The 18,254-nt window shown below is 42.0% G+C and overlaps 1 protein-coding gene and 2 non-coding genes across 3 annotated transcripts; 2 read left to right on the top strand and 1 right to left on the bottom strand.

Moving 5' to 3' along the window:
- Window positions 1-722: 722 nt before the first annotated feature.
- trnac-gca lies at window positions 723-794 on the top strand. The gene has a single exon. It is a non-coding gene; the product is annotated as a tRNA-Cys (tRNA).
- Window positions 795-10,250: 9,456 nt separating this feature from the next.
- On the top strand, window positions 10,251-10,322 carry trnac-gca. The gene has a single exon. It is a non-coding gene; the product is annotated as a tRNA-Cys (tRNA).
- A 1,412-nt stretch (window positions 10,323-11,734) lies between these two features.
- On the bottom strand, window positions 11,735-15,845 carry LOC124000091 (ADP-ribosylation factor-like protein 5B). The gene is made up of 6 exons (XM_046306221.1): window positions 15,425-15,845; window positions 14,598-14,658; window positions 14,342-14,489; window positions 13,761-13,844; window positions 12,780-12,931; window positions 11,735-12,636 (listed from the first exon to the last, which is right to left on the bottom strand). The coding sequence occupies exons 1-6, from the start codon at window positions 15,468-15,470 to the stop codon at window positions 12,588-12,590; spliced, it is 540 nt and encodes a 179-aa protein (XP_046162177.1). The 5' UTR covers window positions 15,471-15,845; the 3' UTR covers window positions 11,735-12,587.
- Window positions 15,846-18,254: the final 2,409 nt, after the last annotated feature.

Below are 18,254 nucleotides of genomic sequence, written 5' to 3'. Positions count from 1 at the left end.
GACGGCTGGGTAAATATTGGCTCTGTGTTCTGGATGCGGTGTGTGTGTGTGTTTCTGAAAGTAATCAGATTACATTACAAATTGTGGGTAATCCAAAAATTACGTTACTGATTACAATTTTGGACAGGTAACTAGTAACTAACTGATTACATTTAGAAAGTAACCTACCCAACTCTGCACACACACACACACACAGTGTTCTAAGGCACTGCATCTCTGTGCTGGAGGTGTCACTACAAACCCTGATTCGATTCCAGGCTGTATCACAACCGGGAGTGATTGGGAGTCCCGTAGGGCGGCGCACAATTGACCCTTTTGGAAAGGTAACTAATAACTAACAAATTACATTTAGAAAGTAACCTGCCCAACCCTGCACACATACACACACAGTGGTCTGAGGCACTGCTTCTCAGTGCTAGAGACATCACTACAGACCCTGGTTCGAATCCAGGCTGTATCACAATCGGTCGTGATTGGGAGTCCCGTAGGGCGGCGCACAATTGACCCAGCGTCGTCCGGGTTAGGGTTTGGCCGAGGTAGGCCGTCCTTGTAAATAAGAATTTGTTCTTAACTGACTTGCCTAGTTACATAAAGGTTAAATAAAAATAAAAGAAAACATACACTTTATAGTTACAGGGCGTGGAGCAATGTTCTAGTAGCTCTAACCTATGAAACACATATAACAATGACTAGAATACCTCTAGTGACAGGCCTTTCTATCAGGGGGTATAGCTCAGTGGTAGAGCATTTGACTGCAGATCAAGAGGTCCCCGGTTCAAATCCGGGTGCCCCCTCATTTTCTTTGATACATATCAATCACAGGTCTAATAGTTATTATCAATGGTGGGTTGGTGAGTAGTGAATGGTGTCTAACTGGGTATCAAAAACATGGGCCCGATTCAGACCAGAGTTAATGGAGCTTAATTCCCTTTTTATGCAGTTCTCTCTCTACGTATATTCCGACCTAGAATTAAGCTTGAGAATAACATGCTATTCACCTGCTATTTGTTTTGGGTGGAGATCAAATAAATGAAGGTGTGGTGGAAATGTGTCTATAGATATCCGGACTCTGACCTTGACTTAATTCCCTAATAATTCCACCGTCTTTGTGCAGAAGGAAACAATGAATAAGGTCTAGAGAACCTAGCGGTTCCAAGTGGAAAAAAGCATCTACTGTATTTTTCCTGGTAGAAATACAGTAACACCATTCTTCATGCACTGTAATCTACAACTTGATAAGAGCTGTTAAGCTGTAAAGGAGTAATCCGTTTGAAAAAGGGAATTGTAAATATAAACGACACCTCTTTTAGATATATTTGACCTTATTATCGTTGCAAACTGGAGCATATCAACACATCAACTTTCCCACAGTAACGTTTCTGAAATGCTGTGCCATTATGCAGAACTGAAATTGTACAGCATTGTATTGAAACTTGCAGGGATGGGCACTTTCGGATGTCTTAATTATAGGCTACCCCGACTTTCTCTGTTTCCTATTTCTATCATGATAAATATTACACAATATCAGTACTGACCATCAGTATTCCTGATAACAACACACATTCAGTTGGTACAGCCTACATTATCGTTCCATTTCATTACGTTGTTTCGTCTATCCACATTTTCTTCCTCTGTAAGCGCCGCCACGGCCATGTGGTTGTTGCTGAAGATTGTTAGTTGATAATATATTTTAATTAAACGACAAGTAAGCTAAAGCTAATTAAATCGTTATGGAGCTGAGCGCCGACTAAAGCCGTAACAGTTTGAACCCGGCGTATGGTGCAATAGTTGGCTGTGTCATCACACAGTTCCATGGTTAGTGCAGCAATAGACGAGGGTATAGCCTACTATTGTACACTATTCTCCCTATTATAATTCTACGTACAATCATTTCCCAACATTACCACGGGTTTAAGAACTGAATGTGCCAATTTTCTTAAGGAATCAAACCACCGTTTTCTTTCCTTCGTGTGTAAAGCCTCTCCAAACCATTTTTTTTAATGATTCATAAATACTTTTCTAATCCCGTATTAAGATCAAATCTAAACGAAGAAAATGTTTATTGTCACATGCTTCAGCAACAGGTGTAACAGGTGTAGACTAACAGTGAAATGCTGATTTATGTGCCCTTCCCAACAATGCAGAATACAATCAACGAAACCAAGATTATAATTTTAAAAAATAGTAACACAAGGAATAAATACAAAATGAGCAATGATAGCTTGGCTATGTACCCGAGTTGATGTGCAAGGGTACGAGGAAATTGAGTTAGATATGTAAATATACTGTAGAGGTAAAGTGACTAGGCCACAGGATAGATAATAGATAGTAGCAGCAGCGTGTGTGTGTGTGTGTGTGTGTGTGTGTGTGTGTGTGTGTGTGTGTGTGTGTGTGTGTGTGTGTGTGTGTGTGTGTGTGTGTGTGTGTGTGTGTGTGTGTGTGTGTGTGTGTGTGTGTGTGTGTGTGTGTTGGAGTGTCAGTGTAAGTACATGTGAGTGTGTGGGTAGAGTTCAGTGTGTGTGCATAAAGTAAAAAAATGGTAAATGCAGATAGTCCAGGTAGCTATTTGGTTAACTATTTATCGGTCTCATGGCTTGGGGGTAGATGTTGCTCAGGAGCCTTTTGGTCTCAGACTTAACACTCCGGTACCGCTTGCCGTGGGACAGCAGAGAGAACTGTCTATGACTTGGGTGGCTGGTGTCTTTGACCATTTTTAGGGCCTTCCTCTGACACCGCCTGGTATAGAGGTCCTGGATGGCAGGGAGTTCAGCCCCAGAGATGTACCCTCTGTATTGCTTTGCAGTCCGATGCCGAGCAGTTGCCATACCAAGCGGCGATGCAGCCAGTCAAGGTGCTCTCAATGGTGCATCTTTAGAACTTTTTGTGTTTGGACCATGATAGGTCGTTAGCGATGTGGACACAGAGGAACTTGAAGCTCTCAACCTGCTCCACTACAGCCCCGTCGATGTGAATGGGGGCCTGTCCAGCCCTACGTTTCCTATAGTCCATGATAAGCGCCTTTGTTTTGCCCACGGGGAGGTAGAGGTTGTTGTCCTGGCACCGCACTGCCAGGTCTCTGACCTCCTCCCTATAGGCTATCTCATCGTCATTGGTGATCAGGCCTACCGCCGCTGTGTCACCAGCAAACTTGATGATGTTGTTGTAGTCATGCGCTGCCATGCAGTCGTGGGTGAACAGGGAGTACAGGAGGGTGCCAAGCACGCACCCCTGAGGGGCACCCATGTTGAGGGTCAATGTGGCGGATGTGTTGTTGCCTACCTTCACCATCTGGGGGTGGCCCATCAGGAAGTCCATGATCCAGTTGCAGAGGGAAGTGTTCAGTCCCAGGGACCTAACATGCTGACCAGATGGCATATGCGCGTGTGTCCGTGTTGCGCCATCGCACGCATGTTGATTTTGTCCCACCACACCAGATGCAATCAGGACACTCAGGTTGAAATAGTAAAACAAACTCTGAACCAACTATATTCAGGGACAGGTTGAAAAGCATTAAACATTTATGGCAATTTAGCTAGCTAGCTTGCTAATTTGGATATAAAAATTAGGTTGCATTTTACCTGAAATGCACAAGGTCCTCTACTCCGACAATTAATCAACAGATAAAAGGGTAAACGTTTGTTTTCTAGTAATCTCTCCTCTCCTCAGGCTTCTTCTTCTTTTTTAGACTTTTTATGGAGGTGGGCTACCAACTTTAAGGTGCATTACCACAACCGACTGGACTGGAGTGTGGACCTCCGCTCATCTTTCAATCATCCACGTGGGTAAATATATTCTTAAAAACCAATGAGAAGATGGGAGAGACATGACTTGTAGTGCGTCAAGCGTCACAAATAGAACTAAGTTCTATTTTAGCACCTGGCTACTCAGACGCTCGTTGGCGCACGCAAGCAGTGTGGGTGCAATGATTGAATAACATGTAGGTGTACATTCATTTTGCAAAGCTCACGCACATGACGAGTGCGGTCTGGTCATCATGTTAGCATAGTGACGAGCTTCGTGGGCACTATGGTGTTGAACGCTGAGCTGTAGTCAATGAACAGCATTCTCACGTAGGCTTTCCTTTTGTCCAGATGAGAAAGGGTGGTGTGGAGTGCAATAGAGATTGCGTCATCTGTGGATCTGTTTGGGCGGTATGTGCATTGGAGTTGGTTCGGGGTTTCTGGGATGATGAGTTTGACGTGAGCCATGATCAGCCTTTCAAAGCATTTCATGGCTACCGACGTGAGTGCTACAGGCAGTAGTCATTTAGACAAGTTACCTTGATGTTCTTGTGCACAGGGAATATGGTGGTCTGCTTGAAACATGTAGGTATTACAGACTGGGTCAGGGAGCGGTTGAAAATGTCGTGACAACAGAGTAATTTAAATCTATCAATTGGTGCTGAAACGACAGATCAATATGAATATATTTCGATGGCTTTCTTTCATTGATCCCTAATATTCTGAAGCCGTTCTCTGGATTATTCTATTGAGTCTGTCATCAAAATTCAAACTTAAAGGTTCACTGTATTTGAAAGGATGGTTCAATATAAATGTACTGAAAATCTGCCGGCTGGGAAGTTAGAGGGTTTTCAGTGTTTGAATTACATTCATTCAGCATGCGCAAGAGAACCATGCCTGCAAAGCCCATTACGCACCTTCATAAGGTAAGTCTGAATATCAACTACTGAGAAGTGGGTAGGAAGTGCATATGTAAGAAAGGCATCATTTATTATGTTGGAATCGGGCCCTTACTGACTATGGAACTGAGTGGCACATACAATTTATCAAACAAATGTTGTGTTAGTGTCTGCCCTCTACGAACAAATGTTGTGTTAGTGTCTGCCCTCTACGAACAAATGTTGTGTTAGTGTCTGCCCTCTACGAACAAATGTTGTGTTAGTGTCTGCCCTCTATGAACAAATGTTGTGTTAGTGTCTGCCCTCTACGAACAAATGTTGTGTTAGTGTCTGCCCTCTACGAACAAATGTTGTGTTAGTGTCTGCCCTCTACGAACCTAGACGACGTATCTTAGCAGTGATAACCGTTTTGCAGATGTTATCGCAGGTGTAGCGAAATGCTTGTTTCTAGCTCCAACCGTGCAGCAATGTCTAGCAATCGAACAATACATATAAAAATAAGACATGGCAGAACGAGCAATGTCAGAGTCCTCAATATAAATACTGTAGTGCCTTCGGAAAGTATTCAGACCCCGTGACTTTTTCCACCTTTTTGTACATTACAGCCTTATTCTAAAATTGATTAAATATTGTTTTTTTTTCAGCAATCTACAGACAATACCCCATAATGACAAAACAAAACAGTTTTTTTGAAATGATCACAAATGTATACTTATTTACATAAGTATTCAGACCGTTTGATATAAGACTCGAAATTGAGCTCATCTGCATCCTGTTTCCATTGATCATCCTTAAGATGTTTCCACAACTTGATTGGAGTCCACCTGTGGTAAATTAAATTGATTGGACATGATTTGGAAAGGCACACACCTGTCTATGTAAGGTCCCACAGTTGACAGTGCATGTCAGAGCAAAAACCAAGCCATGAAGAATTGTTTGTAGAGCTCCGAGACAGGATTGTGTCAAAGAACAGATCTGGGGAAGGATATTTTTTAAAATTCTGCAGCATTAAAGGTCCCCAAGAATACAGTGGCCTACATCCTTCTTAAATGGAAGACATTTGGAACCACCAAGACTCTTCCTAGACCTGGCCGCCCGGCCAAACTGAACAACCTGGGGAGAAGGGCCTTGGTCAGGGAGGTGATCAAGAACCCGATGGTCACTCTGACAGAGCTCTAGAGTTCCTCTGTGGAGATTGTTATTATGGATGAGCCATGACTAAAATACAGCATATACATTTAAAGTGGGTAAAACAGTATGCAGTGGTATGAAGTACTTAAGTAAAAAATACTTTAAAGTACTACTTAAGTATTTTTTTGGTGTATCTGTACTTTACAATGTATATTTCAAATCAAATCAAATCAAATCAAATTTTATTTGTCACATACACATGGTTAGCAGATGTTAATGCGAGTGTAGCGAAATGCTTGTGCTTCTAGTTCCGACAATGCAGTGATAACCAACAAGTAATCTAACTAACAATTCCAAAACTACTGTCTTATACACAGTGTAAGGGGATAAGGAACATGTACATAAGGATATATGGATAAGGATATAAGGATATATGAATGAGATTTTTGACAACATTTACTTTTACTTTACTACATTTCTAAAGAAAAATATGTACTTTTAACTCCATACATTTCCCTGACACCCAAAAGTAATCGTAACATTTTGATTGCTTAGCAGGATAGAAAATTATCAAATTCTCACACTTATCAAGAGAACATCCCGGGTCAAGCCAACTGCTTCTGATTTGGTGGACTCACTAAACACAAATCCTTTGTTTTTAAAGGTTGTCTGAGTGTTGGAGTGTGACCCTGGCTACCTGTAAAAAAAAATGTTTTTAAATGTGCCTTCTGGTTTGCTTAATTAATATAAGGAATGTTTTATTATTTGTATTTTTACTTTTGAAACTTAAGTATATTTTAGCAACTACATTTAATTTTGATACTTAAGTGTATTTAAAACTAAATACTTTTAGACTTTTACTCAAGTAGTATTTTACTGGGTGACATTCACTTTTTCTTGAGTCATTTTCTATTCAGGTATCTTTACTTTTACTCAAGTATGAGAATTGAGAACTTTTTCCACCATTGACAGTATGTAAACATTATTAAAGTGACCAGTGTTAAACGACTCTATGTACAGGTGCAGGGTAGAGTACCGGTTGGTAGCCGGCGAGTGACAGTGTCTAAGGTTCAGGGCAGGGTACCGGGCGGAGGCCGGCTAGTGATAACTGTTTAACTGATGGCCTGGAGATAGAAGCTGTTTATCAGTCTCTCGGTCCCAGTTTTGATGCACCTGTACTGTCTTCGCCTTTTAGATGGTAGTGGACGGGCCGTGGCTGAGGTACTTGATACTCATCCTGACCTTCCTGTGACACTGGGTGCTATAGATGTCCTGGAGGGCAGGCAGTGTTCCCCCGATGATGCGTTGGGCAGACCGCACCACCCCCTGGAGAGCCCTGCGGTTGCAGGCGGTGCAGTTACTGTACCAGGCGATGATACAGCTCGAACAGAATGATCTCTCAATGTTTCATCTGTAGATGTTTGTGAGGGTTTTAGGGGCCAAGCTGAATTTCTTCAGCTTCCTGAGGTTGAAGAGACGCTGTTGTGCCTTCTTCACCACACTATCGGTGTGAAGGGGACCATTTCAGGTAGGTCCTCAGTGATGCGCACGCCAAAGAACTTAAGGCTTTCACCCTCTCCGCTGCGGCCCCGTCGATGTGGATGGAGGCGTGCTCTCTCTGCTGTCTCCTGTCGTCCACGATCAGCTCCTTTGTATTGTTGACATCGAGAGAAAGGTTCTTATCCTGGCACCACACCGCCAGAGCTCTCCACTCCTCCCTGTAGGCTGTCTCGATGTTGTTGGTAACCAGGCCTACCACTGTTCTGTCATCAGGAAACTTGATGATTGAGATGGAGATGTGCGCTGCCACACAGTCTTGAGTGAACACAGGGTTGTTGGGTAGGTTACTTTCTTCTGTAGCTCAGTTGGTAGAGCATGGCGCTTGTAAAGCCAGGGTAGTGGGTTCGATCCCCGGGACCACCCATACGTAGAATGTATGCACACATGACTGTAAGTCGCTTTGGATAAAAGCGTCTGCTAAATGGCATTTATTATTATTATTATTCTAAATGTAATGCATTACAGTTACTAGTCACCTATCCAAAATTGTAGTCAGTAATGTACGTTTTGGATTACCCAAACTCTGTAATGTAGTCTGATAACTTTCAGTTACTTTTGTATTACTTTCCCTTTGCCCCACCCCCATCAAAGTTGCCCATCCCTGCCATAGACAAACAGAATATGGGGATGTTGAAGCCTAGACATAGACAGATCTATAAACAAACATGCACATATGGTCAGTTTTAACCAGTTTACAGTTTAAATGTATGTCTATCTCTTCCTTTTCCATTAGAAATATATATTGTAAGACTGATTGATTTCATTTATTAGACATGTTTAAAATACATACATAAGAGGGGTCAGGCTGGATATGCCTCCACCTACAATTTAAGAAAATCATCAAGGACGCCAGAGTTAATCTTGAAAGTTTACTTCTACTGTGATGCTTTTTTAGTAGTACCACAACCTGTCCAGTAGATGGGAGCATTTTCTTCTCACCCACATAATGTAGTCTTACGGCTCACTTACGAGACATGCTACTATTTAGCCATTTTAAGTGAGAACTTGATATGGACCATGGAGGTTTTTATGAATTTCAAGTTCTTTGGAAGACTATTCCAAATCATGTCAGAAACCCAACAATTCCAAAAAGGGTTCTTTCCTCATACCGCTCTTAAATCTGAAAGGATCAATGTTGGTTCTCAGGGGTGGAAAAAGTGCTCAATTGTCATACTTGAGTAAAAGTAAAGATACCTTAATAGAAAATGAATCAAGTAAAAGTGAAAGTCACCCAGTAAAATACTACTTGAATAAAAGTCAAAGTAATTATATTATTATAATTTATTATATTAAGCAAACCACATGGTGTCATTTTTACACTTCAACACTCAGACATCATTACAAATTAAGCATAAGTGTGTGAATTGTGCTTCAACATGTAACGAGTACTTTTGGGTGTCAGGGAAAATGTATGGAGTAAAAAGTACATAATTTTCTTTAGGAATGTAGTGAAGTAAAAGTAAAAGTAGTCAAAAATATAAATAGTAAAGTAAAGTACAGATACCCAAAAAAACTACTTAAGTACTTTACACCACTGCTCCTTCTAGTGGAATAGTTATGGTTATCCCTGACCAAGTCGAAGTAGTTACATAAGTATTTGGGGACCACACAGTGGACAATCTTAAATACAAGACACAATTTAAAAAACAATAGCAATGGGAGCTCATAGTATCAGCTGGTAGTCTAAAACATGTTACCTGACCATAACTATTACTGTAAAAGGGTTAGGTTTATTACTGTCAGACATGGTTGCCGCCATACTATCAGGCCTATATTTATTGTCCATGGTATAACCCATAGGATTGTCCTTCACTTAGGAGAAACTAGCTGTTAAAATGGTACCCATTCCTTGAAATCCCTTGTTGAGGAAGTGTAGCAGACATGCCTGATGGAAGGTCATTCATTGTACTGTCAGAGTCATTCTCTAGTCATTTACACGTTTCTAGAAGAAAAAGAAACGCACACCTATTTAGGCGAGGTGCTGGCGAGCGGAGTAGAACACTAGAAAATAAAGGAGAGCCACACACTCTAGGAGCTCAGGTGGAAAAATGTAATATCCAACGTTTCGACAGCCTGATGAAGACAGCTTGGCTGTCGAAACGTTGGATATTACATTCTTTGCATCTGAGCTCCTAGAGTGTGCGGCTCTCCTTTATTTTCAAATGTACACATTTCTATCACCACCAGATTTACTTTTGAAATTCGGAGGAATGCAATCTCCTTGTTGTAATGCAAATAAACCTCAATGTCATTTCAAGTGGCTGGGATGTAATAAGGCCTGCAGAGCGGTTTTTGTTGTTGCATTGTCTTCCCAACAGGCCTTTTCGCACATTTTTGGTTTCCACGGTCATGGTTTTAACAACATTCTGCACCCTTAATTGTCTCATCATCAATTCCTGCCCTATACACACGATAAAACTTAAACTGGTCGAAATGTGTCATGTGAGTGGTTATTGTAGTTGTTGTATGGCAAATGCACGACAGAACTAGAGTTTTACTATCTGAGGTTTACCACTGTGACCAAACCCATCTTTTTATCTAATGTGTTTAGGGTGCATGCATATTCATAAAAAAATACATATCATTGGGCATGCATGAGAGCCGACTGATGTTGTTACTGACAAAAATATACAAAGAAACACTAACATTCGTTTCTCCCTTAATAGCCTATATAAAATACAGTGTACTGTACAGTACTGAAAGCACCCAAGAGACACGTATTTGTCTCCTCCTAGTGGAGGAAACGAGTGCACAGTGTGCGCTATCCTAACAGACGAACACGTCTTGAAAAACATCGTTAACCCGCGAAATAATTTTTTTTTGTGCCGAAAAGAAAAACTACCGCATAAAACAATGTTTTTCTAATATATGAACGTAGTCCTTAGGATAATTAGCTTTTATTTTGCTACTACAGTACAGTGGGGGTATAGCTCAGTGGTAGAGCATTTGACTGCAGATCAAGAGGTCTCCGGTTCAAATCCGGATGCCCCCTATTTTGAACCCGCTAATGCGCGAGCTGTGGAGGGGCTGGTGTTAATCAAGACTAGTAAATAGAGTGCAGTGCAGCTGTTAACTGTTGGGAATATAAACCTTGGATTGCGGATTGACTGACAACCGTGGTACCATATACCACAGGTATGAGAACATGTATTTTTGCTGCTCTGATTATGTTGGTAACCAGCTAATATAAGGCACCTTGGGGGTTTGTGATACATGGCCAATATACCACGGCTAAAAGGGCTGTGTCCAGACACTCCGCGTTGCGTAAGAACAGCCCTTAAGCCGTGGTATATTGGCCAGCCAACCGGCATTCAGAGCTCGAACCACCCAGTTTATAACAGACCATATACAACGGGTATAACAAAATATTTATTTTTACTGCTCTAATTACGTTAGTAACCCGTTTACAATAGCAATAAGGCACCTCGGCAACCCCGCGAAATGTACATAGAAAATGTGAGTTAAATTAATCAAATCTGGTCCCAATTCCGAAATCACTTTAGCCAGAACATTAATCTGCCTTCCTTGGCAAATACAAAAACTGCATGGGAGCAAGACATGGGTGTTCCATATATATATGGAACAAAAATACAAATACAACATGTGAAGTGTTGGTCCCATTTTTTCATGAGCTGAAATAAAAGATCCCAGAAATGTTCCATAAGCACAAAAAGCTTATTTCTCTCAAATGTGTTGTTCACAAATTTGTTTACATCCATGTTAGTGAGCATTTCTCCTTTTCCAAGATAACCCATCCACCTGACAGGTGTGGCATGTCAAGAAGCTGATTAAACAGATTGATTAGTATACAGGTGCACCTTGTGCTGAGGACAATAAAAGGCCACTCTAAAATGTGCAGTTTTGCTACACGACAATGCCACAGATGTCTCAAGTTGTGAGGGAGTGTGTAATTGACATGCTGACTGCAGGAATGACGAACAGACCTGTTGCCAGAGAATTGAATGTTCATTTCTCCACCACTAGCCACCTTCAACATCATTTTAGAGAATATGGCAGTACATCAAACCGGCCTAACAACTGCAGACCACGTGTAACCACGCCAGTCCAGGACCTCTACAACCGGCTTCTTCACCTGTGGGATCATACGAGAAGGGGGGGGGGGTACTGAGGAATATTTCTTACTGTAAAAAACGCTTTGTGTGGAAAAACTCATTCTGATTGACTGGGCCTGGCTCCCAAGTGGCTGGGCCTATGCCCTCCCATCACTGCAGCCCTGCCCAGTCATTTGAAATCCTAATACATGCATTTCAATTGATTTCCTTCTATGAAGTGTAACTCAGTAAAACCTTTGAAATTGTTGCACTTAGATTTTTGTTCAGTATATACATCATTGGTTCAGGCGTTCCCAAATTGTTCCATGTGTAATTCCCCTACTACAGAGAAGGCAGCCCAGTCACAAGTTTATCAATAATAACATTTATTTGTACAAAAAAATATTTTGTACCGTAAAATACATAGCCACTGTATATGTATAAAAATACATGATTAACCTGTTTTAAATCAGACAATACTTGTTTGTCGTCTTGCTTTTTACAGAAAGCATGCTACTATTTTACACTGTCAAGCAAACCCCCTTTTTCTTATTTGATATAAATACTTCAAGTAATTTGTGCATTGTTAGCTTAGAAGGCTGAGCACCAGTCTGATCACCATTAGGTCTGGCCTCTTAACCTGTTGTACTGTGGTTTTCCTCAAGGTCAGAGGTACAAATCTGTATGTTAAAGAAATCCAATGCAACCTCCCATTCTACCTCTGGAGTTCATGAGGACAGGAGGCTTAAATACTGTGATTAGGTCCCTTTTCAGCTTATGTGGGGCATATTGTGTCATCCTCATGGAGTCAGGTCTGACAGGTAGGGATTCTTATGTAAACATGGTGGACCTCTAGAACGGAGTCTCACACACACACACCACACATATATGCTAATGCACATGCACACTGGCACACCCTGGCATGTCTAGCTAAGGTTCTGCCAGGTTCCTCCAGGCCTCCTCTATCCCGAGGCAGACCTGGACTCTGGTCAGCCCTGGCATACACACTAAGGGCTGGGTAAGGCATGAGGGTGACAGGGCAGGACTGGGGCCACCCCTGGGGCTCAGAGGGGCAGTGTCACTACAGATAGTGGAGATCCTGATCTGGGCACTGTGGCTTTGGCTGTGACGTCTGAGAGGTTGTGTTTGTTGGATCAAAGGATAGCTGTCCTGGTTCCAATTGGGATGAGCCCACAGAAGGAGTTCTAACTGGCCAGGACACGAGACCTCATCCAGTCCAGACTGGCAGGTAGTCTGGAGGTTAGGAGAAAGAGATGGAAATGGTTTTGAAAATTAAACTGTGTTTGAGTGACTTAAGGTTATTTATGGGAATGATATAATACACACACACACAGAGAGGAGGCCCAGGCGTGTCTGTAGTTATGCAGTGTACTCACCCCTCCCCTGTGAGGGCACAGCAGGCCTGTACATGCCAGGAGTGGGCTGTGATGGAGCTGAGGGTGAGGCACTGGGAGATCTCTGCCACTGTCATAGAGTCCTTCATGTCCTGCTTGTTGGCCAGAACTAGAATCGCAGCATTCTGTAGGTCCTACACACCAGCCAGACAGGAGGCACAATTATGTTGTTTTTATATTCAACATATTTACACGTCTGAGCGTTTCCTGTGGAAATCTACAGAATCTCTCTGCTGCGACATCTCAGATAATAGAAAAAAGCAGCATCAGCGGAACAGAAACTGAATAGCTCAGCTGTCAATACACTGGGGAAATGTTGAAACAACCCATCATGGTTTGAAATCAGTTTGTTTGCTATGTAGTGTTGATATGAGTCATATTGAGAGCATGAACACAGCTCACGCGTCAACATGTTAAAGCTGCAATATGTCACTTTTTGGGCTACCTGATCAAATTCACATAGAAATGCGAGTTATAGATCTGTCATTCTCATTGAAAGCAAGCCTAAGAAGCAATTTTATACACCAGCTTCAAACAGCTAAAAATATTATATTTTTGGCTATCAAAAATAATATTTCACAGCCATTTGGATTGCTTGTTTGTCACAAACTGAAATTAGGTGAACTATTACAATTTTAGCAACCAGGAAATGGCTGGTTTCTGTATATTGCACCTTTAAAAAGATACATAAGGTGAGTGACAATGGAACGTGAACCACCTAGAAAACAAAGTGCCCTTATTCTTAAAAGTAATCCTCAATCATCCACCTATTGATACAATAAGGAAATTACAATCGGCTAATATTTCTGGTGTGTCACATACAGGAAAAAGGAAGTTAAGAATTAAGTGTACTTTCCTGCATTTGAAACTGGTCTTCAGAAAAAAAAATCTCAACATTGAGGTTGAGCTGACCCTCCCTCCCCCTTCCCATAATCCCCCCCAAAAGCCCCAGGTGGTTGTTACCTCATGTGCAAGCATGCGGTGAAGTTCATCTTTGTTCAGATTTAGACGCTCGCGGTCTGTGCTGTCCACAACCAGAATCACAATCTAAAGAGAGACAAAACAACTGAATACCCTGGCCAAAGAGGACCAACTTACTCACTTAAACTTTACCCCAGGCTCTGAGTGCTCATCTCATCAACATTTAACATGACTTCAGTAACAGTCTAGTGTGTTAGAGGAATACTCAGGACAGCAGACTGATATGGTTAGTTCTGTAACAGATGATGTAATAGTGTTCCCATGCCTTATCAATGACAACAACAATCAGCTGCTGGTTAAAGTGTAATAACTCAGTGTTGGCCTGATCGTTGGAGAGCTGGAAAACATCTCGTCTCCAGCTGTAGCTATTCAGACAGTCTCGGAGGGAAAAGGGGAAGTTAAAGCTAAAAGTGTTTAGGCATTAGCACCATCACCAGGGTTCTATTTCTACTCCAGCTGTAACTGGCCAGAAACCAACCTGTACACACTTTGTTACGTTAAAAAAAACACACATGCTGTTCCTCGACAAAGACATTCTGCGGCACACACAAAGAGATCCGTACCTCTGTGTTGCAGTAGTAGGAGTTCCAGCTGGCTCTCAGGCTTTCCTGGCCTCCGATGTCCCACACCAGGAAGCGGGTCTTGCGTACAGAGATCTCCTCTACGTTACTGCCAATGGTGGGGGAGGTGTGAACCGCCTCTTTGGTAAGGCTGAGAGGACAGAGTGATTGTTATGACTAAGTGATTATAAATATCATTTGCATAAATTTGAGACTTATGTGATCATGAATTATACAAATCTATTTTGATATCACTCACAATTGGTAGAGGATAGTAGTCTTCCCAGCATTGTCCAGGCCCACTATGATCACTTTGTGTTCTATGAGAAAAGGAAAGAGGAAAGTGATTCACACACTTCTACACAACAGACACACAGATTGCCATTCACAGACCTGTGACCCCCAAAGCGAATCAAACATCACGATGACAACACATCTGACTGATGGACTCTCTTTGAAGGGTCTAGCCATGGATTCAAATACCAGATATGAAAAACATGGGCAGACATCTTTATTATCCAAAGGGGTCAAAACCTCTGTTTTGCAGTGTTACTATTAGGTAAAACAAGGGCCATTTGACCCTGATAGTCAACCCCAGCGACATAACCTGCCATCATCTCATCAACGAGGTAAATAGTACTGATTGACTAAATGTTATTGGTTACATAATATTAATGCAATTCACTATCACTACCGCTACATAGAAAACAGATAATTACACGGGACACGTGTGCAGAACGTTGACACAGTGAACAGAACATCCAGTACGGACTAGCTCATGTCCCACAGAAATTAACCAGTTATTGGAAGGTGCCCGGTGTAGTTAGAAATGTAGCTACAATTTTGGCTATGCCGAAATTAACCATTTTTTAAACTGTCACTAACGTTATTGAAAATCACGTCTAACAGTTTCTCTTGCGTTCTCATAATTTAAATCCAGTCCATAACAACACTCTGCTACAAAGCAGCTAACGTTATCAAACCAAGCAAGCAGAAATTCAGGCAGGGAGTGCAGATTAACGTTATTCAGGAGCAACAATAATAGCAGTAAATTAGCTAAATGTATCCAGGCACACAACTGATTACCTCGGTCTCCGAAGACAGTCATCAGCTTGGTAAAGAGTAGTCCCATATCCACCGGTGATAAAAAGAATAAATACAACTCAAAGAAATATGAAAATATTTCAAACACAGCTAATCAGATAGCTGTTAACGGTAGCTGGCTAGCTAGCACAATAGGCAACCCACACTTCAAGCAAAGATAGCTAACGCTAGCTAGCTAAATAACTGTACTGATAACTAACCCTGTGCTGTGCATCGAGGCTATTAAGCCAACTACCTGGAAAATATTAGGTAGCACAACCTAGAAAGGTATTTTTCCTGACGTTCGTCGACACAAACAAAACGAGATATGTGCCCATGGGTTGTCTATCGATACCAAATTGATTCTGCGATCAAAATAGGCAATGCATTCTTTTACTTAGCCAGCTAGATTTTGGGGGATGATTGGAGCGAGTCACAGAAAAAGGCGGGGCAAAGGAATTCCTCAGCAGCTAAAAGCGGGCGTGGCCACGCGTCTGTAGCAAAACATGACGCACATGTGACGAATGAAATGAGAGCGCTGATGAATGGGAGGACAACTCCATCACCCACATATGGACGCGGAACTACTTTATAGTTCCTCAAACCTAATCTCAAGCAGGGGAATTCTACATGTTTAGTAACCAAAAGTGAAACAATGACTGTGACATTCACCTGGAATGTCCTTTCTATTCCTGTGATTGAGATTGTGTTTATCATAAACTTCAGGGCATGACTTTCCCAATTTGAAATATTGTCTACAATGATGGCAGAAGTGGGAATGTCTCACAACCGTAGGCGCTAAGAAATCTGGATCTTTATTTCACCACAGTGCAGTGTGTAATATTTTTGCATGTAAACCTCACCCATGGGCACGCATTGGTTGAATCAACGTTGTTTCCACGTCATTTCAATGAAATTACATTAAACCAACTTGGAAGAGACGTCGAATTGATGTCTGTGCCCAGTGGGCAGGGTCACTAGCTGATCCCCTTCAATCACATGAATATCCATCAATTGTTTTAAAAACGGAACTCTGCACTAATATCTTAGTTGCCCCGTAAAGTACCGTGTACTTTGACCAAGCCTCATTTCAGGGGAATTCTACAGGTGATATTTATTGATGGCTTCCAAAAGTAAAACCATGACTGTGACATTCCCCTGGAATTCCCTTTCTATTCCCGTGAATGAGAATATGTTTTGAATTAACTTCAGGGCTTGACTTTCCCAAGTTAAAATGTCCTGGTGGTAGAAGTGATAGTCCCACAACATGAGGCTTCTGCTTAGAAGTCTGGATCTTTATGGCAGTGCAGGGGGTAATGTGTTTTCCATGTAACTTCAGGAACACTAGCTGTTCCATTTTTCCATTTCATTCACATTAATATATTTTTAAAACGGTATTATCACACTTATATCTTAGTTACTCTGTGAAGTGTACGCCCTAGTGCTCCTACTGAATATCATAGCCGGATCCCTACTGAATATCTCCAACACTGACATCCACCCTAATCCGAACACTGATCAGACCCCTATTTAGTTACATGGGATTCACTCAAGAATCCTGTAATTCAGTCAGGGGTCACTCTGGGTCATGGTGTGGACATTAGGGAAAGCCTGAAAAACTATGCAACATATGATCGCAGATTCAGGAAGAGGGACCACCACACCCAAACTTCTAGATATTTACTTAACTACTTCCTCCCATAGAACATTATATGGTTCTTACTTCTTTTTAAAATGTCTGGAATTAAAAACAAAACAAAATAGTTTCCTCCACAGTGTAGGCATGACAATCCAGGGCACGTCACGTGCTGAGCTGAGTCTTGCGGCTATTGGGTTTTCAACCAGAGATGAGTCTAAAACCACAAGTTCTTAAGAGGCTTTCTTCTTTTTTGCCTTCGCAAGATAAACAGAAAACATATTTTAAGCCATAGTTTATGTAACAAAAGGTAAAGTACAGCAAGCTTCAGCTGTTATACGTATTGGTACGATATGCGCCTGATGAGGTTTTCTGTTATTTGACAACGGCTTCAATCAGCAATATACCTAAGTTTACTTGCAGTGCAAGAATTGAGTGATCATTTAAGGTATAGCTAATTTAAATGGCAAACTAATGTATTCAGTCATACAGCTCTCTAGGTGTGGAGGATGTGCAAGTGTGTCCCCCTGATAATCATCAGTGATTATCGGCCCCCTTTGCTGTTTCGTGGACTTCAGGAAACAGCAAACGGAGCACCCCCTATCCACATCGACGGGACAGTAGTGGAGAAGGAAAAAGTTTTAAGTTCCTCGGTGTACACATTACAGACACACTGAAATGGTCCACCCACACAGACAGTGTGTTGAAGAAAGCGCAACAGTGCCTCTTCCACCTCAGGAGGCTGAAGAAATTTGGTTTGTCACCTAAAACCCTCACAAACTTTTAAAGATGCACAGTTGAGAGCATCCGGTTGGCCTGTATCACCACCTGATACGGCAACTGCACCGCCCTCAACCGCTCTCCAGAGGGTGGTGCGGTCTGCACAACGCATCACCGGGGGCAAACTACCTGCCCTCCAGGACACCTACAGCACCCAATGTCAGGAAGGCCAAAAAGATCATCAAGGACAACCACCCGAGCCACTGCCTGTTCACCCCGTTATCATCCAGAAGGCGAGGTCAGTACGTTCATCAAAGCTGGGACCGAGAGACTGAAGACTGAGACTGAGTCTTCGGCAATGTCATCTATAAAATAGCCTCCAACACTCTACTCAGCAAACTGGATGTAGTCTATCACAGTGCCATCCGTTTTGTCACCAAAGCCCCATATACTACCCACCATTGCGACCTGTACGCT

This window comes from Oncorhynchus gorbuscha, linkage group LG16, assembly GCF_021184085.1.
Source record: "Oncorhynchus gorbuscha isolate QuinsamMale2020 ecotype Even-year linkage group LG16, OgorEven_v1.0, whole genome shotgun sequence".
NCBI lineage: Eukaryota > Metazoa > Chordata > Actinopteri > Salmoniformes > Salmonidae > Oncorhynchus > Oncorhynchus gorbuscha.
This window is presented reverse-complemented; position numbering and strand designations above follow the sequence as displayed.

What these genes read in the sequence shown, in the direction of transcription:
- LOC124000091 (XM_046306221.1), bottom strand. Translation starts at nt 15,470, where the DNA reads ATGGGACTACTCTTTACCAAGCTGATGACTGTCTTCGGAGACCGAG. An exon ending in ACTACTATCCTCTACCAATT is followed by an intron (nt 14,490 to 14,597) that starts GTGAGTGATATC and finishes CTGTCCTCTCAG; the next exon opens with CCTTACCAAAGAGGCGGTTC. An exon ending in CCTACTACTGCAACACAGAG is followed by an intron (nt 13,845 to 14,341) that starts GTACGGATCTCT and finishes GTCTCTCTTTAG; the next exon opens with ATTGTGATTCTGGTTGTGGA.